We start from the raw sequence: 27,545 nt of genomic DNA, 5'->3' as shown, positions 1-27,545 counted from the left end.
CAGATCACTCATTAAAATGGTCATAACATTAAAACCACCTTATAGCTTATGTACCTTCCCCACCGGCATGGAATCCACAAGACCTTAGAGTGTGTCCTGTGGTATGCTATTGCTTTTAATGACCCAATAGTTCTGCAATCAATTACAAAACATTTATTATCAAATACAAACAGCTGTTTTCATTCTCACTTGATAAGGTTTTATATACAGAATAGAGAAAGTATGGGCTGGCTATAAAAGAAATGTTACTGAAGTGCCTGTGTGTGTGTGTATGTGTAGTTTTTGAGGATTTTAGAGCTTGTAATGTTCAGGCCTCGACAGTCCCCTCCTTTACTATGGCCATGGCTAGGTTACGGGCAAGAGCTAACCGTAATAGCTCCAGCTTTGTGGACTCGATATCTTCATCCTGAAACAAACACACAGCAGAGAGAGAGAGAAAGAGAGAGAGACAGACAGTTTACTGATAAATAGTTCTTCTACTGAATTCCTTTTTCAAATGTATTTTGGAAGTTTCTGTTTATTAGAGGGAATACAGGGACAGGGCAGTTGAATGTGGTATTCAGAAATAAATGAATTTAAGCACTTCTTTAATAGACATGGTTAACCAAGGATAAGCTGAAGTGTATTACCCAACCCTAACCACTAATGGTATGGCACCATTTTTGACTTAAAACAGTGTCTTGGGTTTGTTACCTGTGCTGACTGCTCTGGTTTGCCATCACTGTTGTCTGAGGTCAGCTCCTCCAGACAGAACATGAGTTCATGAGTCTGATCCACGGAGAAGATCACCTACACACAGAAAACACACGCAGACTGTAAACACAACAGTAAGGGATCTAGATACATCTGGTTTCAGTACCAAATATTAAGCATTAGTATCAAATAACATCATGATCATTACAAAAGGACTTTATAATACTTTTATTTATCATTGTCCAGACAATCCAATCATTCATTTAAAGTGTTTTTTTCTAAGTATATAGAGTATGTTAATCATTTCTAACTTTCTCCTCAATCATAGGATGGCTCTAGTGCTGGGACGGTGAAGGACACGTGCCTTCTTTCCTAAACTACCCCTAATTCAACATCACTGAAGCTCAACAGCTCTGCTTAAACTACACAAATAAAGAAAAGACCTCAGCACAACCATTCAGACTGGCCATCTCAACCAATCACAATCATCCTTTTGTGGGAGGGGTGGGACAACAGTCAGATACAGTGCCTTTAGGCAATTTAACTGCTCCCTCTGTCGGCTAGCACTGTTAGGTCACTGTGTGAATCCTGAAGGGCTAAAGCAAAACTGACACTATGACCAAGTTTATTGGGATGTTTTAACATAACAAATGAATGAATTTAGAAAGAGTCTGTATATGTAGAGCTGAAAGTTGTCATTAATTACTCATTCAGCAACAGCACAAAAAATGTAAATGTAAAAAAGTAGAAATGCGCTAATGATATTTAATTCTTTACTAACAAATGAATAATAAAGTGCACAGTGTTGGCTTGGCCTGTAGTAGAGCAAAAATGTTTCATTAGGTGATGTGCAGCAAAATGTATTAAAATCGCTGTACTCTGCATGAGACAGTATTTGAATAGCAGTTTTTAAGAATCTGTTAAGAATTTGTAAAAATGTTGAATGATAAATAATGTTTATCTGTCAGTGCATCACCAAATACATCACAGGCAGTGGCTTTTAAAAATTGCATATCAATATCTTAATTATATCATATTGACAGAAGTTACATAATATATCATGATATAACTTCTGGCCGTATTGTGCAGCTCTACACTGGACTATGTACAATGCGGCCTGATGCCTGAAATATGACTACGCCGTCTTACATAGACAATTGTGCTACTCAGGAGCTGATCCTCAGTGTTACTGAAATATACTCTTCCAAAACTTCCACACTTTTCGTATTCGTTTGAGTGAACCGATCTAAAATCATGCTTTCAGAAACGTGTATTTTTCAGCACTGTGAGAAAAGCTAGTGATGCAGTCAGTGGGCAAAATGAGAAAGTCTTCTGCTGACAAAGAAAAAAGTGCTAACAAAAGAATGGGTGTGCAGTCTGCAGGTATCAAAGTGATGTTTGATGATTTGTAACAAGTTCCCACACAGTGTAGACTGTATTCAGACTCAGCATTTATCTTTGAAAGTCTATTGCTCAAACTGTTACATAATGAATGACATTAACTTTCAGCTCTTCTGCTGTCGAAAATTAACCATCAAATTCAAACCCCAGCAAAATCTTTCCACTACCACTTAACAAATAATTATTTGCAATTACAACAGTGGTGTATAATAATAATAATAATTGTATAAATAACACTGCCCAACTCTAGGGAAGCCTGAGAAAATATAAAAGATATAAAATATACTTTATTGATCCCGAAAGGAATTTAGGTGCCAAAAAACAATAAATCATTTACAGAGCAAAAGAGCAAAATGCAAATGACATTTATTGACTATAAAATAAACTGGTGTGCTTGTAATAATTATTGTAAATGATGTTAAAATAACAACAGGCACACTTAAAATCTTTAAAATCTTTAATTTTAATCCTTTAATCCGATGTGCCTTATGTATGAATTCTACCAGTCATGTTGTAAGGAGCAGTAAAGCCACTCCGCTGAAATACAGCTTTCTGTAAACAAACAGAAGCGCTTTACTCACCCAACGGAGAGAAATCTGTGTAAATCCAGTGCTCATTTGACTTTGAAAGGAAACATGGTGACACTCTGGTTTACTTCAATGTAGGCATCCTTAATGCGCCTTATAATTCAGTGCACCTCTTATGAAAATAAATCTGAAAATGGAGGTTCATTGATAGTGCACCTTTTAATTCATTGCACCTTATAGTCCGAAAAATACGGTACTAAAACGTAACCTATCGATGAAGGGTATGTGAAGCTTGACAGCGTAACCGCAAAGTGTGTGAGTGTGTACAGACCTCTTTTTGCTCCAGGAGGGGCAGTGCGTCAACAAGCAGGGTCATCCAGAAGCTTCTGGGGGCGATCTTGGCCGTCATTAGGGACAGGAGAAGCTTGGCTGCTTCTGTAAACCTTTTTTCACCATAAAGTCTGTGGAACTCCCGGTATTTCCCTTAACAAAAAACAAACAAAATAATTACTGATAATGTTTTTATTGCTTGTTAGTTTATATTAAAACAAGCTTGTTTTATAGCAGTCATATTACAGTATTATGAGGACCTCTTTGCTTATATTCACTACCCATTATATCAGCTCTATTGATCATATAGGATACTATAGGATATTTCTATAGTCAACAGACTGTAGTCCTGTAACTGCACGGTAGTTCTGTTAGCTGAGCTCCTCTGTGATTTGTTTGGTGTATTGTAAAACATGTGACAGCAGGGTGAGTTCAGGAGACACTGATGTTTAGCAGAGTTTTGCTGAGAGGAGCTGCTGTTGCTGTGTGGGGAATAAGAGTCAGATCACAAGGTACCAGAAGCCTCAGGCACTTCTTAATGAAGAAAGGGCTTCCCGGTATTAATCCCAGCACAGCTATTTATCTCTGGCATATACACTCACATTCTCTTTCCAGATAAAAACAGGCATTTAAAGATTTTTTTTTTCTGTTTTTATATTATTATATATATAATGCACACACCGGCGAGAATTCTAATTTGCTTTTAGATTTAGGCACATCTTAGTAATTTACTTATTGTTAGTTTTAATCTAGTTTATACACAAAGTCTCCACCTGGATTTAAGTAAGTAAATGATGTGCGGTTGATGCTGCATTTGGTCAGGTTTAGGTACAGCAACAGTATGTGCTGAAAGAATGAGGTCAGCTGACTACCTGAATATACTGAATATAGACCACGTTATTCCATCAATGGATTTTTTCTCCCCTGATGCCACGAGCATATTTCAAGATGATAATGTCAGAATTCTTGGGGCTGGAATTGTGAAAGAGTGATTCAGGGAGCATGAGATCATCATTTCATTCACACATGGATTCCAGTCCAGATCTTAACCTCATTGAGAATCTTTGGGATGTGCTGGAGAAGACTTTGTGCAGCGGTCAGACTCTACATCAATACATCAAGATCTTGTGACATTGCAGAATCTTATTGAGACCATGCCACAGCTAGTGTGTGCTGCAATCAAAGCTAAAGACCAGGTATTAGTGTGTGGCCTTTTTTTTTTGTTGGTAGCAGTTTTTTTTGGGTCAGGCAGTGTATGACAAAAGATGAAAACGTATTCAAACTATTAAATTCTTACAGGAGTCTGCATTACTCAAATTTAATACAAACTATCCTAAACATTTTTTTAATATAATGCTAATAACTGCAATGTTACAATGTTGACAATTTCAATTATATGATTTTCACTGTGGTGCATGACTGATGCCCAACCCAGCTACCTAAGAATGTGAGTCTGTCACTCAGCAGCATGGCGGGCCCCAGGTTGTCAATCAGATCCAGGTCAGAGAAAGAGCCCCTCTTACAGTAATCCTGCAGAAACCTGTACAGACCAAAACACATTTAAACAACAATCAGCACCATTCAACCTCACTCCTACACTGCAGTACAACTGCAGATTCAAATACTGACACCTACTGAAAACACACTACATGAACAAATGTGTTTTTTGGACGTATGCTCATTCACTGTTTTTTCTAAAATCAAGGCTATCAAAATAGTTTATTCTGCTTTTGTTGAGTAACTGTCTGAGCTTCTGCTTTGCTGTGAGAATATGATAGCATTCAGTAAGAGCATTGGTTCAGGAAGAGCTCAGGATGTTGAATGATGATCACCACCCCACCTCATCGCCAACTCCACCGCTCATCCCACACAGTTTCACTGCTCCACAGCTCATTACTCAAAGGAAGTCCTATTGTATTGGAAATACTTTTCTACAGGGATCACACAAGCTGTGTGTGAAGATTTATAGATCTATCATCAATAGGTGCATTGAGGTAAATATGTAACTAGCTAAATAGTGTACAGTTTTAATTGTTTCATATGTGTTAAGTAACATTGTTTTATGAACTTATCTGTAGATGCTCTTTGGCGTTTTATACTTTTTATTACTTATAACATTTCCTTACTTTGATCTTGCACTTAATTTTGACATAAATCTTACTGGTTTTATATCTTAGTTTATAAGTTTTAAAAGTTATTTTCTTTATGCATCTATATCTTATCATTCTGTTTCGACCACCCCAAATGTACTCAGTTGAAATAATGACTGACTGATGTCACTGATTAATTGGTTTATTGATTGAAAAGCATTGATTAGAAGAGGTTTTCACACATATTTGGGCACGTAGTGTAATTCCACATTGAGATACAAAACCACAGACTGACCTCTCGGAGATGAGAGTGGCGAAGGCAGCGTCTTTAGCTCGGATACTCCAGGACAGAGCAGAGCCCAGTCTATTATTACTGAGAGCCCGCTTCGCCATGATCTTACAGATACTGCGCACTGCAACACACAGAGACATACAACACAATTATACCTCACTTTACCAATGCATGCAGATTTTTGAAAGACTTAAAAAATAAATAAATAAATAAAATATATATATATTAATTACACACACACATATAAACACACACCTAGTGTAAAAGCGTGTAAAATGTTTACTTTCAATCCAGATTTTATAAATATTTATTTACATACAAATCCGTTTTTTTTAAACTAAAAATAGATTTAAACAATTACAATATATTATTAGAATATATTACAGTACTGCGATATATTGAATCATAATTGTAACCTGTATCTTGATGCATATTATATCATATATCATTACTGTGTTTTTGTGAATCAGTTAGGGTTGGGCGGTATGACGGTATTTCGGTATACCACGGTATTTAAATATGGTGACGGTATTGTAAAATAGTGACGGTATATTAACCACGTGACGTGCCTAATCTGTAGGGCTGGCCCGAATAGCGTTTTTTGAGCTCCGGATATTCGGCAATGAGTTCGAAAATTCGAACTCATCGTTTTTAAAAAAAAGAGGTAAAAAAAAAAATAATAAAAAAAAGCAAATCACGGCCCCTTTAATCCACTGAAAAATGTTCAATTTGCTCTGACCGACGAGACAGATTCACCCCGGATTTTTGGTGTTTTTATCCCGGATTTTTGTGTTTTCACCCCATATTTTTTTTGTGTTTTTAGCCCAGATTTCTTTGTGTTTTCATCCCGGAATTTCTGCTGCCCCACACCGCGGCTTATCCGCTGCGTAAGCAGGCTAGGAGGCTGCTGCTGCACGGTTTCTCCGCTGCGCAAGCCAGCCCAGTAAATTTATGTTTGTGTTTTCACACTTAGGCTATTTGCTTAAAAAAACAAACAAAAAAAACGTTTGTTCAGGAAGTATTTTATATTCTTAAACATTGTTAATTATATTAGAGGACAGTCATTGTAAACTGTACTTGGTCTATTTCGGTTAAAGGATTGTGCAGGGCATATTACTGGTTTTGTATTTTTGCACTTGGGCTATAAGCTCAATATTAAATATTTCGTTTGTTTAGAAATTATTTTATATTTTTAAACCATGTTAAATTATATTAGAGTAGAGGAAAGTCATTGTTAATGACGTTATTGTACTTGGTCTATTTCGGTTAAAGGATTGTGCAGGGCATATTACTGGTTTTGTATTTTTGCACTTGGGCTATAAGCTCAATATTAAATATTTCGTTTGCTTAGAAATTATTTTATATTTTTAAACCATTTTAAATTATATTAGATAAGAGGAAATTCATTCAGACATCATTTTTGTAGGCCAGGCTTTTGTAACCGATTTAGCCCCTACTGTTGCCACATTACCCCTTACGTTTTATTATATAAATCAGTTTCGAAGAGCCTGCATTTTTTTTTATCATGTATAATAGAGGTCTGCGCGAGACTGATTTTTAAACCCACTCTTCCACGCTCCCGCGTTTCTGTCTCGTTACCGCTCCGCAAAAAAATTGCTTCTTTTAATCCCGCGCCCGCCCGCCACATACACATTTCTGCCGCTCCCGCCCCACGTTCCTAATATAAATTAAATAAACTACATTTAATGCTTCAAATTTACTTATATATTTATTAAAACAGCAGCGCTGAATAGTGCGGTCCCGTTCCTTACCCCAGTCCAAACACCATCGGTGTGTGCGTGTGTGTGTCGGTCCATCCTGCGCGTTGAGAGTTTTCTTTAGGTTTTTTTTTTTTTACAATTATTACAGTTTTCTTAACTATTTATTAATTTGCTCCCGCATCGTCTGGATTAAACTCCCGCTCCAGCCAATAACAGTTCAGTTCTGTCCCGCGCGCAAGATATTCTGACGGGACCCGCGAGAACAGAAGTGGTTAGAGTGAGGTGGAACTCTGGAAAGGAGAAAAAAAAACGAATATCCGAATACCAAAATTAAAAACCGAATACCTACTCAACGAACGAATATCCGAATACCCGAATATTCGGGTCCAGCCCTACTAATCTGTACTTTGACAGACGTTTAAGACATTCTGCGCTTCCACAAAGAAAGAGCAGTAGGAGGGGTAGGCAGGTGGGGTTTCTCACTAGGGTTGCAGCGGTAACCGGTTTCACGGTATACCATGGTATTAAAATGCACGGTTATCATACCGTGTGTGTTTGCTTATTACTGGTAAAACGCAAGCCAGCGGAGAAACTCACTCACTCACTCATTCAACTCTGCTCCGCTTCAGCTGCTCAGCACACAGCGGTGAGAACAGCAGAAAGTGCATCAGACTAAACAAATCTCCGTCCGCCTAAAAAAAGGCTAAACTAAAATCAGCAGTGTGGGACTATTTCGGATACCCGCCGAACGCACCCGAGGATGGTTATCCGATTTGTAATCAATGTGGCCGTAAAGTCACAGCTAAAGGTGGACATACGTCAAACCTGTTCTCCCATCTCCGAGAACACCACCCGCTGTGCAGCGCAAAGTATGTGTTTAGTTTATAATTTTACTCTGAACCTAAATAAAACCTCTTTGTAGTCGTGCACAACCCATGCGGTAAGCGCCCGCAAAAGCACTGAGTTATCCGAAATTTGGGCACGCAGGTACAGGCGTGAAGTGCGTGCTACGACGGATTCACGTGTCCGTGTAAAGGTCCTGGCCGGACTGGATGTGAAAGACGCCATTCATTTACATGCGTTCATTTTCAAATTCTGACGTGCCTGTTTTTCATATGTTAAAACCAGACTCGATGTGAAAGCCTTAAAATGGAAATCTCTATTGTGAGGATCATGTCAGAAATAAATCCCCTCTTTCTGCAGTATCTGGTTATTTACCAACTTGGCAGTAAAACGGACGTTTACAAGAGTTGTTGATCAGACACTGACCCAGGCTCAGTTTATCAGATATTAAATAATTTAAACTTAAATAATTGTACTGAATATTTTAAATACAGGATCTTTACTTCTTAGAGGACATGTAATGTGTGTAACGTGTGTGTGTGTGTATATATATATATATATATATATATATATATATATATATATATATATATATTTTTTTTTTTTTTTATATATACACTCTTAATGACCTTAAGAGTAGTGGAACAACCTGGTTTCCTTCACCTAATGGTGTACAGTTTATTTTTTTAAGGAGACATTATCTATATAGTTGTTCCAGGTTTCTACAATAAATAGTTAATTGAACAAAAAACCTTTGTTGTAATTTCTTTAAGGGTCAGTTTAATAATATATGTAACAAACTGTGATACCGCGGTATTTTCTGAGACGGTTATCATACCGTGAAAATCTCATACCGTTGCAACCCTATTTCTCACTGAGGAGATCATACAGCAAAAACTCAATAAAAACTCTACAGGTTTCACTAATTTTCACCAAAATTATCGCCACAAATAGCCACATTTGTGCTGGAGTGGAAATAAACCCCCCCCCCCCCCCCCCCCCTGCTTCTCAAATATTCCTCATCTCCTGTTTCTCTACAAAACAGTTTTCTTTTATGCCCCCCACGAAAGAAGCCATTTCTGCAAGCACGCCACAAACAGAGTCGCCTGAGGCGTAATTTTGCTTTTGCATACCTCAGGCGACTCTGTTTGTGGCGTGCTTGCAGAAATGGCTTCTTTCGCATCACTCTCCCATACAGCTTCTCCTTGTGTCAAAGTGCGCTGTATAGTTGATGCACAGTGACACCATCTGCAGCAAGATGATGCTGCAGCTCTTTGGAGGTGGTCCGTGGATTGTCCTTGACTGTTCTCACCATTCTTCTTCTCTGCCTTTCTGATATTTTTCTTGGCCTGCCACTTCTGGGCTTAACAAGAACTGTCCCTGTGGTCTTCCATTTCCTTACTATGTTTCTCACAGTGGAAACTGACAGGTTAAATCTCTGAGACAACTTTTTGTATCTTTCCCCTGAACAACTATGTTGAACAATCTTTTTTTTTAGATCATTTGAGAGTTGTTTTGATGAGCCCATGATGTCACTCTTCAGAGGAGATTCAAATAGGAGAACAACTTGCAATTGGCCACCTTAAATACCTTTTCTCATGATTGGATACACCTGGCTATGAAGTTCAAAGCTCAATGAGGTTACCAAACCAACAATTCAAATCAATAAAATGATAAGGGTGCCCATACTTTTGCACCGTTCAAATTTTGGTTTAATGCATATTTCACATTTTCTGTTAGTACAATAAACCTTTAAAAAATATTACTGTGTCCATCAGTTATTAGATATATCAAACTAAAATGGTTGTTGCAAACACCCAAATATTTAGAACTAAAAATGATTAAGATTAACAGGGGTGCCCAAACTTTTTCATATGACTGTATAATCTGACGATGGTATGTCGTTATTAAAAACTTCAATACCGCCCAACCCTAGAATCAGTACACTATTGCAAAAGAAAGAAAAAAACTGTGATACGATATTGATCTTTTCTCACACCCCTAATAAGTTGATTCCTGTCCTGTCTGCAGCCTGGCAGTTATATGGGAATATGGAAAATGGATGAATCATTAGTAATATCTCCACATAAACCTGGTTTCTGCTGTGTTACTTCGCTCATTCACCTGCTCATTCATTTCAGGACTTTATAAAAATCACCAACAGGCTCCTTATCTCTGTGAAAGTTTATTATATATATATATTATATATATTTAATTATATATTATTAAATATACATGGCAGATTGGAAAGATAGGAAACTCTAAAAATAATTAGTGTAGTTAGTTTTATGTTCCATCTCGATTTAGAAAATGCAATTTGATAAATGCTGTTTGAGAGCGAGAGGAAGGACGAGACAAACATCTAGTCATACAGAAGCACAGATGGTTTAAAAAGTTAACTGCTATATATTGATGCTGGTGTCTCTGATTATAAACCGGTATCTGCTGTGTTACCTTGCTCGTTCATCTGCCTCTGCTCACAGATCCTCAACACTTTCAAAGCTTTTCGCTCCGTCTCCAGCGGCACACGCTCGAGCTGCAGCTCCAGATACACACGACCAAACTCAGGGCAGTGGTCAAAGTAGTCGACCGCCAGCTGCCATAAACTGTAGAGAGGGAGGATCAGTGAGAATGTGATGCTGTTTAACTGTGAGACGTGAGCTACAGAGAAAAGGTGCTGTACTCACCTGTGATGAGAAAAGAGTCCAGAGGCATACTCCAGCACCAGGAACTCCCTCAGGTTAGAACCAAAACTACAAACACAAGATAATGAGAAACAATATATTAACAGTACCCCACTAACACAGCTATCAATACTGGGAAAAATTGGATGTGATAATTTGCTGCTTTGCGATATATATTGCAATATTAAAAGAGTACAGGAATTTTCAACTGATTTCACTAAAAGTCAATGATCCCACAAGCCCTGGCTTTAAATAAAGGATTCCAAAAAATTGTGTGTATCCAAAAATAAAGTCAAATAAATGATGGACAAATATAGTTTTTTTTGTCATGAGAAAAACCTGATGTTTTTGATTAAATCTGCCTTAAATAACATTGAACATTGCATGATGAAACTATATATTGTGAAGCTCAGGATGAAAATTTTGGAAAGATACAGAAATTACAAACATGAAACACTTGGCTGAAGGTTTTTGCTTCAGTACCTGCTGTAACAGTTGGAAGATGAACCCAGTCCTAGACTAAGAAAGACAAAGGATGTAGCCTTTTTAGACTAACTGGTAAAGAGTTAATGGTCTTACTGGAGGTTGTGAGATTGCAGGAGCTTGCAGTGGTCCAGCAGGTCCGTCAAGTGAGCCACAAACCACCAGTTGTTGAGGGCGATGCTGGAGATCAGAATGGAAATGTTCAGGTTATCATTGCAGACTAAACCGTATTTGATATAAATCACAATATAGGAGTTACAATTTACTATACTAAGATTTTTTGCATTGTTATAATATAATTTATTATATATATATATATATATATATATATATATATATATATATATATATATATATATATATATATATATATACATACACACACACACACACACACACACACACACACACACACACACACACACACATATATATATATAGCTTGCGTACCTGCTTGCTGTTTGTTTAGCTCGTCTCTGTTGCTAGTCTCTGTTTTAGCCATTACTTTACGTTTTATACTATTTATTAATTTTTAACCATCTTCATGAGCTTCCTAAACCTATAAAATTGTGTTTAACCAGCTGCGCTTGTATCTACAAAGTAATAGTATTCATGAGGTTTTTCCATCTGGATTTAGACAAAACCATAGCACTGAAACAACTTTAGAGTAACTAACGATTTACTTTCAGCTCTTGATAGGGGCAGTACAGCCATCCTTTTACTGCTAGACCTTAGTGCTGCCTTTGACACCGTAGATCACACTATTCTATTTGATAGGTTAGAAAATATTATAGGAATTAAAGGATCTGCCCTCACCTGGTTCAGATCTTATCTGAGAGATCGATTCCAGTGTGTTTATTTAAATAACGAATGCTCCTATCAGTCTAGAGTAAAATACGGTGTCCCTCAAGGATCAATACTGGGTCCATTACTCTTTACTCTTTATATGTTACCACTGGGTAAAATTATCCGTAGGCATGGTATTAACTTTCACTGCTATGCTGATGACACGCAAATTTACATATCTGCTAAACCCAATGAGGACCTCTGTCTACATCAAATAACAGACTGTATTAAAGAGATTAAAAATTGGATGACACACAACTTTCTCTTACTTAATTCTGATAAGACTGAGGTCCTTCTATTAGGTCCTAATATTGATAAAAACATGAATGTTAATACAGTAGACATAGACGGTCACTTAATTATATCTGGTAAAACTGTGAGAAACCTTGGGCTCATCTTTGACACAATTATTTCATTTGATGCACACATATGTAGCATTCTTCCATTTAAGAAATATAGCTAAAATCAGCAGTATACTCTCTCTGGAAGATGCTGAGAAGCTGGTACATGCATTCATAACCTCGAGGCTGGACTACTGCAAGTCCAGCTAGTTCAAAATGCAGCCGCGAGAGTGCTTACTAGAACCAGATAGTATGATCATATTACACCTATTCTTTCATCCCTACACTGGCTACCTGTTAAATTTCGTATAGATTATAAAATACTCCTCCTGATGTATAAATCAATGGGCTGCCCCCGCATTATCTACAGGAACTTCTTACTCCTTACAGTCCGCCACGTTCACTCCGCTCCAAAGACGCTGGTCTGTTATTAGTCCCATGTATTAGAAAAAACTATACAGGAGGAAGAGCTTTCTTTTATAAAGCTCCCCAACTTTGGAATAATCTCCCTATTAATAAACAGGACTCAGACACACTCTCAATCTTTAAATCTAGACTCAAACCATTTCTATTTGCTCAAGCTTTTGAGTAATGTCTCATTACAATTTTCTTCCCCTTACAGCTTATCCAGCAAATATAAACCCTGTCCTAATCATCTGCTTTCTCTTTCTCTCCCCATGTCCCGAGCTGCTGCTGCCAAGTGCCCAAACATCCTGCTATCATTTTATGGAGATAGTTGCCCTAATGAATTTTACTAAAACTGTCACACTACAAATCACAACAGTCATATTAATAAAACCTGAGTAAAAGAAAAGAGCAATTTGTATCAGTCAGAACAGTGGGATCTGAATGCTGTAATCTTGTGTAGTAAAGCTTGCCCACCTGCAGTCTTTGATGACCTGATGGATATCGAATTCAAAAGCAGCCAGAAGGATACTGTCCAGAGGCTCAGGGGCGCTCCGGAAGTCCAGGAACATATCCATACTTGACTAAAAACAAACAATAAAAAAAATTCACACAATATTCACAAATCTTTTTATTTTGAAGGAGAATAGATTCAAAATATTTGTATGTTTAAAGTTCTCTTTCAATCATTTTTAGATTCATTTTAAAATGTAGCATATATCCTTAGTGAAAAACTAAACTGCAATAAGGCTATGCACGGACAAGTGGAGGAGCTAACGTGTGCGCAGTGCTCACTGCGCAGTTCCAGAGCTGCATGATAACATTCTAACTTGTGCAACATTTTTTATTAAACACAGTTTGAGCTGTTACTTTACTATATTTGGATTATCACGCCATAGCTTTATAAAAAATTATACAGAGCCCGACCCGAGTTAAGCTCTGAAACCAACCCAGCATGTCTTGTCTGTTCCACTACTTTTAAGTACTGAGAATAAAATAAACTCGACCTACTCCTCTCATAGTGTAACTCTCTCTGACTCCTCCAGCTCCTATCAGTGTTTTGATGCGTTTGATTGTACCTGGGCATAATAGTGTAGCTCAGATGGTTTGACTGTCGGGTGGAAGAAGAGCAGCCGGCTGACCAGAAAATGATACCAGGTGCCCAGAAGCTCCTTGTGCTCCAACATGGTGTCCTCATCACCAACCAGAATCTAATCAGAGGAGAAAGAACACATGAAATATGGCAGGGATTTAGATTATTTAATATTATTAATATTATAGAATAACATTGCTAAAACCAAGATTCATTGATAAAGGCTTAAAACTTTCACAGCACTGTATAGGTTTAAATAACTCTTTGCTCATGAAAACATAATTTTACATCATTAAGCACTGAATTACAATACTAGATGTAGATATGATAACTATAAATTATAATAGACTCCCATACAAGTTGTACAGGATTCGTTTAGTAACATTAGCTGAGCTAAACTAGCCATAAAATTGCTACCAAAAATCTGGCTTTTAAAATTGCATGGGACTAAAGCAGCACTGCTGATGTAAATGTATTGTGCTTTGTTGGTTTGTCAACTGGGATGTTAAAAATACCAAGTGCTCTATAACTGAGTAACTTTTTTAATGTTAAAAAATCCCTAGTATTAATAGACACCATGCTAAAACTTTACTGAGAAAATACTTAGTTTTCTTAAAGCTTTAAATGAATCTGGGACTGCAGAGGTGGATGTGGTCAGGGGTCTTCACCTTACAGATGGTTTCCAGGTGTCGGTTACTAGCAAAGGAGTTGTCTTGGAGACAGCGGTCACACTCTTCATGCCAGTGCCTCCACTTCACATCAAACTCTGTAAGTGTCTGAGTCCCACCAGGCTGCAGAAAACACACACACCCACACACATACTTAAATCAAGTCACATTCACTGCATTATTTAATTACGCTGCACACAACAGGATCAGCTCTGTAACCAACACAAGCTCTGAGACTACTCTGCAATAGTTTCACTTTAACTCTAGTTCTGAGTTATATTTCAGCATTATATGAGAATACCCTTTCAGATGTGAGAGTATAGTTACCACTAGGCTGGAAACAAGCCTGGACATTTCTAAAACTACAGCAATTTATTCATAGAATACAGCATAACTCCAGCTGTACCTGTAAATTACTTTGAAAACCATTGTACAACTGCCATGTAATACTAATCTGGCTGACTGACTAGACACTCCCGGGATAAACAGGATAAATCAGTTCTGCCACATCTGGAGTGTTTAGTTGCACTATGTCTTCAAGTCAGGTTCAACTTAAACATGTCTTCTCACATTAAATATGGGCATCTTCTGCAGCAGGCTGTCCATGAGCTGGTAGATGGGTCTGGAGGCGGGCTGCAGATTTGCTTGCTTTACCAGAACCTGCCGAGCCTCATCCATACGTCCCTGCAGAACAAAACTGATCACCTGCAGAGAAAAGAAGGGGGCAGATGAGTTCAGCACAAATTTTTGAGGTCATGTTCATTTACAGTACGATAAATAATAATAATAATGTAATTATATCGTGGCGGGACTAGCCAAGACCAGGGAACTGATTCAAGCAGTGGTCTTCAAATCTGGACCCTAACTATGTATGGCATAGCTACACTTTAAGGCTGCAACTAGACGACTATTATTTCTGCAATGCCCTCCATCGATTCAAAATGATCGAAACAGCTAAACATGGATTTAAATGTATTCTAATTGTCCAGATTTTTAAATGTGCAAATGTTGTGTGAGATAATGAGATATTTTGTCAGTAAATATTAGGGCTGGGAATCAAAATTCGATACTAAAAAGGCACCTTTCGAAATGTCTCGGTACTACAGAGTACCAAAAGGTTAAAAAAATAAAAATAAATAAAAATTGGTGCCTGTTTTTAATACTTTGCATGAAACGTGCATAAACCTACCAAACGTGGAGAGCACATACAACATGATAAAACCAACCCTTGCACACAAACGGAGAGCCTATGCAGAAATGCAGTGAGCATGTTTGCGGTGGTCATTTAAAGTGTTGACACACCCCTGCTGTGCTAAAATATCAGGCGAGAACCTTGCTCGCTTCATCTCCCTCTCTTTCACCTGCTCTGTCTCTTGCTAACCTGCACTGTCTCTCCCTCTCATTTACTTCATCTGGCTCTCTCACTCGTTCTGTCTCGCAAACTCGCGCTTTCTTTCTCTCATTCGCTCTGTCTCTCTCACATACACTGTTCCCCCCCCCTCCCCACCTCACCTAAGATATTATAATACAGTAATAATATAATACAGTCTGCCTGAACTAACCCACACTACACTATTATTACTTCCCCCCCTCTACAAAAACAGGCAAGCAACATAAAAAAAAAAAAAATCATAAAATCAACTTTAGGTGATTATACAATTTAATTTTATTTTGGCAATGTAATGCTGATATTTTTAGAAGATCTCATAAAACTGAAATGCATAAAGTAAAAACAGGAAACTAAAAGGAAAAACATTTTTAGTTTAAGTACAAGCAATGATTTTTCTTCCTAATAAAGTGCCACAATGATGCTTTGTTCCAACAAGATCCAAAAAGATGGCTTCTCCTGGTGACAGTATGAGAATGAGAAATAAATAAATAAATGAATAAATATTATATGATCATTATTGTTTTTTTTTATTACTTAGAAAAAATGTATAGCGGTAGCGGTACCAAATTCAAAGTACCGTATTGGTACCTGTATTGAAAATTTTAAAACATTACCAAGCCCTATTAAATATGTAATCTGTTGTGTTTTGGCACATTTGGAGACACGGACTGAGTTGACTGTGAACTGGGTGAGTGAGCTCATTACTCTTCTACTATTTTCTCCAGCACTGTTTGTAGTGCAGTGCTGTTACAATTCATTAACAATACAAGACTCAATACATTTATATAAACAACGTTGTTGATTTTGTTGGATAGTCAGTGCAGCCCAATGGTACAACAGCTGTCTCCAGAGTAAACAGAACAAGAAGGTCAAGGTCCAGATTAGGGGACCTGGGGATTAAAGCATATTTAGTGTATCCACTTTGTAAAGTCCAAGTAAAGAGGTCAGTTTTGCGTACCACTTCCCAGTAGGCGTGATGGTGAGTGGGGCTTTCACTCTGCAGAACCTCCCTGGCCCTCTCATCCACATCAGCCTTGTGCAAACGCACCCAGTCCAGCAGGTGCAGCAGCAGAACGCCAGCTGTACACACAAAAACATTACATCACAAAGCAGAAAGGATATCAGCTGTTAAAATAATGATAAAAGAAAACGCAGTGTACCTGGTGCTGCATCAATGAAAAGCACTTCACACAGATTCCAGATGAGCTCAATCGCCAGAAGGATGGACACCTAACAATAAGAAACAGACACACATAAGAGTATTTAAGCAATAAGGGCTGAGCAATATGATAAAAATATATTAGCACAATGATTTTCTACCCATATACAATAATCAATTAGAATATATTGACATGTAGTGCACCAGTAGTGGCAGATTTTTAGAAAAATATTTCAATACTTTGCCCTACTCTCTGTAATACAAATGGTCAGCTGGTCAAGCATATGCTCAAAAGAATATTGTATAAAACAATAAGACACAATAACAATAACACAACTAATTATAAATGTCCACACAGGATTGGGCAACATGACAGAAAAGCTTACAAAAGTATTTTATTTAGATTAGTATTTATGTACCTACAGGCTGGTAACCTACTGGAAATACAACTACGCCTACAACCAGTATTTAGTGGATCAAAAAAAAAGCATAACTTGAAATTAATTAAAGATTTAAAAGTTATATATAAAGGGGAAATATTCTAGGTATGCATAATGACATGTCTATTTAGAAGCATCTAAGCTTGATGTAACCTTTGATTCAAGCCTGTACAACCTAGCTAAGGGTATTCTCAATTTAAACAACGAATGATTTTTTTTAAGTTGCTCTGGATAAGGGTGTCTGCTAAACGCCATACATGTAAATGTAAAGTGATAGGTTCTCCCTCACGGTCTAGCAAACATATCGCCAACAACTGTAGTGATATCCGTACTGTAATCTATAGAGAACAGCCTATTGTCCCACCTACATCACCAACTGATACGTTTTGTTCAAGTGGTCCAATTATTTTATGAAATCTGAAAAAACTCTGTATGACTGAAGGTAGTACCTGATTGCTGTACTGTGCGATTACAGATGTGTCCTGAGCTGACACTGCAGGGAGAAAGACAGCACAATAGTAACAATTACAAGATTAAAAAAAAAAAAAAAAAAACACACCACCTAACACTAAATAGTGCTGAATCTGATGTGTTTTTGCATTACACAACACGCACCTGCACCCTGCTGGAGCTCCTCCATACACGCTCGTATCACCGATCTGTAGTTTTTACTGATGCTGACAAACCTGCAGAAACAAAAGCAAAAAAGGGCTTTTTGTGTTTCTGTACAGATGAAAGACGCTTCTCCCTCTGTAAATAATACTGCACTTTTGGGTAATGAGAATAAAGAGCTTTTGTTCCTACTGAGGTTTCTTGTTTTTGCTGGGCAGGTCCTCTTGGATATTCTGGAGCCCAACAAAGATATGATGTGACTCATTGAAGAGTTTGCGCAGGATGGGAGAGTAAATGTCTTCATCTTTCCTCACAACGTGGACTGAGGGAGTACCAGACCGTGCAGAACCAGCACCTGTGGGATTATTAAAATGAATATGTATTACTAGTGTCAATAAAAAATATATATATTAATCACACAAGCTGTTTAATAATGTAAAGGAATGTAACATCAGAAAATTACCATATTTTTCACACTATAATACGCACTTAAAATATTTTTTTCCAAATATTGTCAGACTTTTAATCTGGTGCACCTTATGAATGAATTCCACCAGTCAGGTATTAAGGAGCAGTAAAGCCACTCCATTGAAGTAGAGTAATACAGGAGTTTCAATGACGTTTCTCCAGCACAGAGACTGAAGCAGTATTAGCAGCTCTAAGTAATTAAGTGAAGTAATTAAGCAGTAACTTTAGTCTAAGTCTAATTGAGGGGCAAGAGTTTAAAGCGCCTATATTTCAATAAAAGTATACATATTTGATGCCATTTACCGACAATGTACAAACAAAAATTATACAATATATTGCCATATCGGTATTTTGTTCAACCACTAGTGTACACATGGAATATTTCAGCATAAATAAAAAAAACAATTGAGCTACCTTACGATTTCAACGATTGTGTTTAGATGACTAAATAAAACCACTAATCACACGCACTAATATGTATATATGTGTGTGTGTAGTAGATTGGGGGAAAAAATTAATTGGAATATTGGTGAAAGAAATAAAACTGATTCAAACTGTAATGGGTCCTAAATACCTGTACCCCACACACTTACAAACACACTCACACAAACACTACTGAGGTTCATTACCTTGCAATTTGAAGTTCGTTTCATACACCAGGATATCTCCAGGCCCCCACTCGAACCCTACATGCCTCTGTCTGAGCCCCACGCCCGGGATTAACTGTAACAAATAACAGCGTTTATAGGTGGATTATTACTGAAGCTACAGACACCAAATCATTACTTACCTAGTGAAAGCACACACTGATACCATTCAACTTAAATTGCACGTTTTATATACAAATTATACCCTTTATTTTACTGTCAAAAGATATATATATACACCTTAGGTAGAGATGCACTGAAAAGTAAAAAAAAATCAAAACCTGGCTGATTGACTGCACAGAGTTTTGACCTTCTCATACATACATTACACAAAATATTACATCCATAAATGCAGATGATGCAATGAAAAAAAGTGAATTTAGTTGTTTATCAATTATTACTTAAACCTTTCAAAATGTACAGAATTTAAAGCAAATATAAAACACTAACAAAAATAAACATTTTAAACAATCTAACCTACCTGGTCTGTCTAGGTGTAATCTTTGTGTTATTATTTTCTGGGTGAGTTTACAGTGATATTAAACGATACTAAAGTCAGTGTATTTCTGGGTGAGTTTACAGTGATATTAAACTATACTAAAGTCAGTGTATTTTCTGGGTGAGTTTACAGTGATATTAAACTATACTAAAGTCAGTGTATTTTCTGGGTGAGTTTACAGTGATAATAAATTCTATTAAATTCTGTTTATTTTCTGGGTGTTTTGCTGAATTCTGGGCATCGCGGGAAAACCAGTCCCCTCATGAATAACCCGAGCGTCTCTAAAGCTCTAAAACTCTCCGAACCCGCCGCTACTCACCGTGGTGGTCGGCTCTACATCCACCTCCTCCATCCAGGCGGAGTAAAATCAGAGAATTAAACAGAAAATAAGAAAATCAGAATAAATCCAGTTTAAACTGAAACACCGCGCGACTTCACCGCCTCCACCACTTGCAGCGAGGACCCCAGCTCTGACGCATGTAGGAGCGCTAGCAGGCTGCCTGAATAAAATTACACGCGTGTTAGGACAGTTACAGTATGGCAAGCCAAATGGGTCAGAATTCGCCTGGGTCTGACGGCGCTTAAAGCGTGCGTAATACTTAAAAAACGCCGTCCAAAACGCCGTGCAGGGCTTACTTTTACGCCTTGGAACAAACGCGAGGCGCCGCCAGGCGTTTAAGAGCGTGTGGCGGCGCCAGGCGCTTACATAACGCCACCACGCGTTTTCATAACGCCTCCAGGCGTTCCATATGCAAAAACGGACAGAATATACATATCCCCTCCTTCTCCAAGCAGTTCAGCCCTCTGACTCTGTCAGGGAACTATATCTCCTGTTAAAATAAAAGCCCCCAAGTGCTTCAAATGTCTGCTGTGTTATTAGATGAGCTAGATTCATGTATTTCTGGCTAAACTGGGCTTTGCAAAATGTAGTCCCTGATTAAAACATAACAAAATGTAATCAAATGTACTTATTTTTTATCAACTCTTTCATTGCTGGCCTATTTAGTAATCATGTTTAATTTGTCTGATGCCGCAAGACCTGAGCCAGCAAACACACACACACACACACACACACACTCTCTCTCGAAGGCATTGGGGATTTTAATAAAACGCGCAATACAGAGACCACCACAGCATACAGAATGAATGCATAAATGGAGAAATTAGGAAATCAACCGGACACACAAAATCCAGCAACACATTTAGCAGATCTGTGTAGAGATTCTATACGTTTTAGGGTCACTCTTAAAAAAATAAAAACTGTTCACTATGAGATCGTAATATTCCGAATCATTCAGTATTCAAGGTATTCCTTAATTAAATTGTTTTTGATCATGGTACATCCTTATATTCTTTTTTGCTTTCTTACTTTTTAAATAAAAGCCCTTTTTGTATCGCTGCCGCTCAAACGGGCAGCGTGGGTCTAAAATGAGCCACATTCATTTTCTATGCTACTTCAAGTATGGCTGTGGTTCTATGATATATTTTAGCAACGCATTAATTCCGTCGTTCAGAATTTAATTGACGAATTTATGAATGAGTGTTTCTTTTGCACAAATCTTCATTTTCATTCTCCTTACACAGGTTTACACACACGGGTCAGACACAACGCACATGAATTTACCATTTCACAGCTCAGCACAGCTCCCTCAGTACTGTTTTACGATAACATCACCTTAGAAAATATTTGATGCCACTAGTGAAAGATAACTGTATATAATATTTGATTAGGATTAGGTTACCATTAGAGTGAGAATATTACCTGTCAGAAAGTTACAAGTACTTATTATTAGATGTTGACATATTCTATTTTAGTTAGCTTAATATACTGTAGTACTTTGTTAGGCCATTTAGCTACAGGGTGTGTTTATAATAATGTTCTTGGTGACAGTAACTGAAATATTTTATTAATTTAAAGAATAAACATTTTTAATAAAATAAATAGTACAGTCTAATATAGGATAATGATAATAATAATAATAATAATAACAATAATAAACGTTTTATGTAGAACATTCAAACAAAACATCTGTAAATCTTTTGGATTTTGTAAATAATAGTAGTAGTAATAATAATAATAATAATAATAATAATAATAATAATAATAATAACACGCTTTAGCAATTGTGCCCATTTTTACGAGCAGGCGTCCTACAGCGATCATATTTTTCCTGAATCCTAAATAAAAATGCAAAACATATTTATAATGCGTGCAGAGTAGAATATTTTCGCTTTGTTTAAGTGCGCAAACTAAATTTTTCCCGCACTTTATTTACCGCGGTGGTTACGCAAAAAAAAAAAACGGTAAAACATTTAATTCAGGGCCGGAGTGGGCCCTTTTTTCAGCCCGGGAGTTTCGTGCCCAAATCCAGCCCATTTTTTCCATGGAGCAGGAATTTGAATAAATAAAACAGCAGCTAGATCTTACAATGCCTTTTTATTACATATAAGTACAAGTATATGTTGGTAAGTTAACAGAACACCCTTCACCTAAACACGTTTAATTCCAATTTAAATCAAATAAAGTTTTAAAAGGTAATTAATTTGACTTAAAAGTAGTGCTGGGCGATATGGGAAAATATTATATATATATATATATATATATATATATATATATATATATATATATATATATATATATATATATATATATATATATATATCACAATAACGATATATATCATGATATACCACATTTATATAAATCAATTATAAATAAATTAACAAACACGAAACTGAGGGTATTTAATCTGTAATTTCAGTTCGTTTTAGTTTTTTTTCTTTTAATCACCGTTTTTATTCGTTTCAGTTAATGAGAAGTTTCGTTAACAATAAGACTTGGTTACTTAGCTATATGGTGATTATCATGCAATAGCTTTATATAAAATTAAAATAGTATTAAAAAACAGATGACATCACAGACTATTTCCTGGAGCCCGACCAGCTGAGGAAAGTGATGCGCTCATCTGCGCGTTTGAAGCTCTGCAGGTGGATTAATATGTGCGCGGCTCGCGGGGATCTGGCGCTAATTCTATTGCTTTGGGGCTGCATGACATTCAGTCTCTCAGTCTGCCAGTCAGACTACAGTGTCAGCATATATCAGGTGCGTTTTCGTACAGGACAAACCATTCAAACATGCGAATGAGATCTCAGCACCTGATTAAAAAAATCACACAGTGTCTGTCTGGCTTAAAATTAGATACAGCTTATATTATATTATAATTAATAAATAAATATTCATTTAAAAGACCAGGGAAACGTTCTGTATGCTAACAAGCTAGAAGCTAATAAGCTAATAACAACATTTAATAAAAACAGAAAAATAGATGTAAAATAGGAAAATAACCAACTAAACTAAGCTCAAAATGCTAAAAGAAATATAATCTAACGAATTCTAAAAGATCAAAATGAAATAGTGAATCCTCAAAGCAGTAGCTTAAAGACAGAATATAAAGCTTTACCAGATTCAAAATCTTAATTCTAATAAACAAGGCATATTTCGCCCTAAATGTTTATTTCCTGAAAGGACATACAGCTAAATAGGCTAGATACTGAAAAGCAGAGATTCTAGGCTTTAAAATTAAAAAAATAATTATTCATAAACACAAAAAGATATTAACTATGACATATTTCTGGCCCGTCGGCGGGCCAGGGCGTGTTAAGAGGTTAATGATGTGTATTGGGCTCTACAAAATAAACTACGCTAAATCGACATTGCAAACGTTGCCCAATAGCTGACGATTCAAGATTATTTCCATATCTCTGTTTACCGGCTGCAGCTGAAGTCTGTCTTCTGGAAAACAAGTTTGTTAATTTTGCACATTTGGCTGCTTCTTCTTCCATCTTCTTTCTTTTTTTAATCTGGCCTTTTCGGCTCCACCTGGCCTCTTTTTACCCTCCATCACAGTCGTCTGACGCTTTGTGCTATTCTGTTGCTGCATTTAATTTGATCGCTTCAGAAAAGACCACTGGTGGACGCAACCAACTCAAACATTTGGGAGAGGAGAATTCCCTCAGATGGTTAAACCCGACGTAGGGGCTGTGTTGTCAGACGAATAGAGAGTGCATAGTTGAATGGCAATGAATGCAAGAATAAGATTAGAGAAGTGAGGGTAAATAATTTTTTTCCGTCCAACCGGCCCAAACTCGCCCCGGCCCATCGGGAATCCTCCCGATTAGCCACTCCGGGCTTGTTTAAATAATTTATTAATTCAATATAATAATAATTATATCAATATAATAATAATAATAATAATAATAATAATAATAATAATAATAATAATAATATCAAATTATATTAATAATAATAATAGTAATAATAAAAGTGTGTGTGTGTGTGCAGTTTTAAAAAAATCTACAAAATATTCAGAATGCTAACTAAAATAGAATATGTCAAAATAATGTCAATATTATTATTATTATTATTATTATTATTATTATTATTATTATTATTATTATTATTATTATTATTATTATTATTATTACCATTATCCTATATTAGACTGTACTATTTATTTTATTAAAAATGTTTATTCTTTAAATTAATAAAATATTTCAGTTACTGTCACCAAGAACATTATTATAAACACACCCTGTAGCTAAATGGCCTACAAAGTACTACAGTATATTAAGCTAACTAAAATAGAATATGTCAACATCTAATAATACGTACTTGTAACTTTCTGACAGGTAATATTCTCACTCTAATGGTAACCTAATCCTAATCAAATATTATATACAGTTATCTTTCACTAGTGGCATCAAATATTTTCTAAGGTGATGTTATCGTAAAACAGTACTGAGGGAGCTGTGCTGAGCTGTGAAATGGTAAATTCATGTGCGTTGTGTCTGACCCGTGTGTGTAAACCTGTGTAAGGAGAATGAAAATTAAGATTTGTGCAAAAGAAACACTCATTCATAAATTCGTCAATTAAATTCTGAACGACGGAATTAATGCGTTGCTAAAATATATCATAGAACCACAGCCATACTTGAAGTAGCATAGAAAATGAATGTGGCTCATTTTAGACCCACGCTGCCCGTTTGAGCGGCAGCGATACAAAAAGGGCTTTTATTTAAAAAGTAAGAAAGCAAAAAATAATATAAGGATGTACCATGATCAAAAACAATTTAATTAAGGAATACCTTGAATACTGAATGATTCGGAATATTACGATCTCATAGTGAACAGTTTTTTTTTTTAAGAGTGACCCTAAAACGTATAGAATCTCTACACAGATCTGCTAAATGTGTTGCTGGATTTTGTGTGTCCGGTTGATTTCCTAATTTCTCAATTTATGCATTCATTCTGTATGCTGTGGTGGTCTCTGTATTGCGCGTTTTATTAAAATCCCCAATGCCTTCGAGAGAGAGTGTGTGTGTGTGTGTGTGTTGGCTGGCTCAGGTCTTGCGGCATCAGACAAATTAAACATGATTACTAAATAGGCCAGCAATGAAAGAGTTGATAAAAAATAAGTACATTTGATTACATTTTGTTATGTTTTAATCAGGGACTACATTTTGCAAAGCCCAGTTTAGCCAGAAATACATGAATCTAGCACATCTAATAACACAGCAGACATTTGAAGCACTTGGGGGCTTTTATTTTAACAGGAGATATAGTTCCCTGACAGAGTCAGAGGGCTGAACTGCTTGGAGAAGGAGGGGATATGTATATTCTGTCCGTTTTTGCATATGGAACGCCTGGAGGCGTTATGAAAACGCGTGGTGGCGTTATGTAAGCGCCTGGCGCCGCCACACGCTCTTAAACGCCTGGCGGCGCCTCGCGTTTGTTCCAAGGCGTAAAAGTAAGCCCTGCACGGCGTTTTGGACGGCGTTTTTTAAGTATTTCGCACGCTTTAAGCGCCGTCAGACCCAGGCGAATTCTGACCCATTTGGCTTGCCATATTACAGTGATATGATCAGCCCACCTTTAAACAGTAGTTACAAGCCTTTAAATCATTAACACAATATCCAAACACTTTAAACTACACTAAAGAGCACGTGCTGTTATTTTGTGTGAAACTTAAGTTTAGAGTTTGATCTGTTAATTCACTTCTTAACCAGCATCCAAAAATATTAAACTCCCGTTAAAATTAACCATCTTTCTTTAGAGAAAAATCACTAGGACCTCAGAGTCAATAAACTAGTAGATTTATTTAGCACTAACTTAGCCAGTTTAGCTTAGCTTAGCCAAGGTGATCCGTTGAGTTCTGCTAAAATCGATATGGGCTGCTCAGCAGCTGTTAGAATTCATACATTTACAGCCTTTAAAGTTTTCAGGTGTTTTTCATTATAATTCACTTTTTCCTTGGTACATTATACAATCTGAGCCTACTGACAAGGCAACACAAAGCCACAGACCTACCTAGCCAACATATTAGCGCCCATTCCACCATTAGAGATATTTACATTTTCCATTTAGAACTGTGCACAAGTTGTTATTGCTAGCTATCAGTCAAAATGGCAGATGACAGACATGCTGAATGAGGAGTCCAGCCACTTACTGGAATAGGAATGGGAGTTCTAGTAACCCTCAACCCCAGCTGCTTTATGGATAAGTCTCGCCCTTCAACAAAAAGAGCCAATCAGCTTGCTGGATGTGCCAGAGCAGAGGAGGGTGATCTGTGCAACTGCAGTAGCCAGAACAATCTGAAAAATTATGTTTTTTGTGCATTGTTGAGCCAAACGCTACAAACTGTTCATGAGGTTTGTATCAGATTTTATCAGTGATGTCAAATCTGTTTTTTGTATCAAGACTGGGTCCTTGACAGAAAAAATATCAACGTGCTGTAAAGGCTAAAAGTACCACAGCATAAGAGACTCTAACCTCACACAAATCTAAACTACCTCACACACCTAAAACCCACCCTCACATCCTAACCTCACAAACACCTAAACTACTTCACACACCCTAACCTGTTACACCTAACACACACTCTAACCTCACACACCCTAACCACTTACACCTAAAAAAACACACCCTAACCTCACACACCTTAACCACTTACACCTAAAAAACACACACCCTAACCTCACACACCTTAACCACTTACACCTAAAAAACACACACTCTAACCTCACACACCCTAACCACTTACACCTAAAAAACACACACCCTAACCTCACACACCTTAACCACTTACACCTAAAAAACACACACTCTAACCTCACACACCCTAACCACTTACACCTAAAAAACACACACTAACCTCACACACCCTAACCCTTTACACCTTAAAAACAAACACCCTAACCTCACACACCTTAACCACTTACACCTAAAAAACACACACACCCTAACCTCACACAAATCTAAACTACCTCACACACCTAAAACCCACCCTCACATCCTAACCTCACAAACACCTAAACTACTTCACACACCCTAACCTGTTACACCTAAAAAACACACACTCTAACCTCACACACCCTAACCACTTACACCTAAAAAACACACACTCTAACCTCACACACCCTAACCACTTACACCTAAAAAACACACACTCTAACCTCACACACCCTAACCACTTACACCTAAAAAACACACACTCTGACCTCACACACCCTAACCACTTACACCTAAAAAACACACACTCTAACCTCACACACCCTCACACACCCTAACCACTTAAACCTAAAAAACACACACCCTAACCTCACACACCTTAACCACTTACACCTAAAAAACACACACACCCTAACCTCACACAAATCTAAATTACCTCACACACCTAAAACCCACCCTCACATCCTAACCTCACAAACACCTAAACTACTTCACACACCCTAACCTGTTACACCTAAAAAACACACACTCTAACCTCACACACCCTAACCACTTACACCTAAAAAACACACACTCTAACCTCACACACCCTAACCACTTACACCTAAAAAACACACACCCTAAC

At 37.1% G+C, this 27,545-nt stretch overlaps 1 protein-coding gene across 2 annotated transcripts; it reads right to left on the bottom strand.

Moving 5' to 3' along the window:
- Positions 1 to 138: 138 nt before the first annotated feature.
- nup85 (nucleoporin 85) lies at positions 139 to 26,537 on the bottom strand. 2 transcript variants are annotated; one of them, XM_022682908.2, is made up of 20 exons: positions 26,139 to 26,537; positions 19,952 to 20,132; positions 19,116 to 19,209; positions 18,211 to 18,373; positions 18,022 to 18,092; positions 17,856 to 17,899; positions 16,968 to 17,037; positions 16,766 to 16,887; positions 14,988 to 15,122; positions 14,418 to 14,540; positions 13,736 to 13,867; positions 13,134 to 13,240; positions 11,161 to 11,244; positions 10,585 to 10,650; positions 10,352 to 10,503; positions 5,337 to 5,454; positions 4,391 to 4,491; positions 2,953 to 3,104; positions 694 to 789; positions 139 to 406 (listed from the first exon to the last, which is right to left on the bottom strand). In XM_022682908.2, exons 2-20 carry the CDS (start codon positions 19,982 to 19,984, stop codon positions 308 to 310), a joined length of 1,962 nt encoding a protein of 653 aa, XP_022538629.2. In that variant the 5' UTR covers positions 19,985 to 20,132; positions 26,139 to 26,537; the 3' UTR covers positions 139 to 307. The 2 variants fall into 2 exon arrangements, with proteins under 2 accessions (XP_022538629.2, XP_049332074.1); XM_049476117.1 differs by lacking the exon at positions 26,139 to 26,537 and adding an exon at positions 26,000 to 26,089.
- Positions 26,538 to 27,545: the final 1,008 nt, after the last annotated feature.

Source organism: Astyanax mexicanus, chromosome 3 (assembly GCF_023375975.1).
Source record: "Astyanax mexicanus isolate ESR-SI-001 chromosome 3, AstMex3_surface, whole genome shotgun sequence".
Taxonomy (NCBI): domain Eukaryota; kingdom Metazoa; phylum Chordata; class Actinopteri; order Characiformes; family Acestrorhamphidae; genus Astyanax; species Astyanax mexicanus.
This window is presented reverse-complemented; position numbering and strand designations above follow the sequence as displayed.

What these genes read in the sequence shown, in the direction of transcription:
- nup85 (XM_022682908.2), bottom strand. Translation starts at nt 19,984, where the DNA reads ATGGAGGAGGTGGATGTAGAGCCGACCACCACG. An exon ending in ATGTAGAGCCGACCACCACG is followed by an intron (nt 19,210 to 19,951) that starts GTGAGTAGCGGC and finishes TATTTGTTACAG; the next exon opens with TTAATCCCGGGCGTGGGGCT. An exon ending in AACCAGAGCAGTCAGCACAG is followed by an intron (nt 407 to 693) that starts GTAACAAACCCA and finishes TGTTTGTTTCAG; the next exon opens with GATGAAGATATCGAGTCCAC.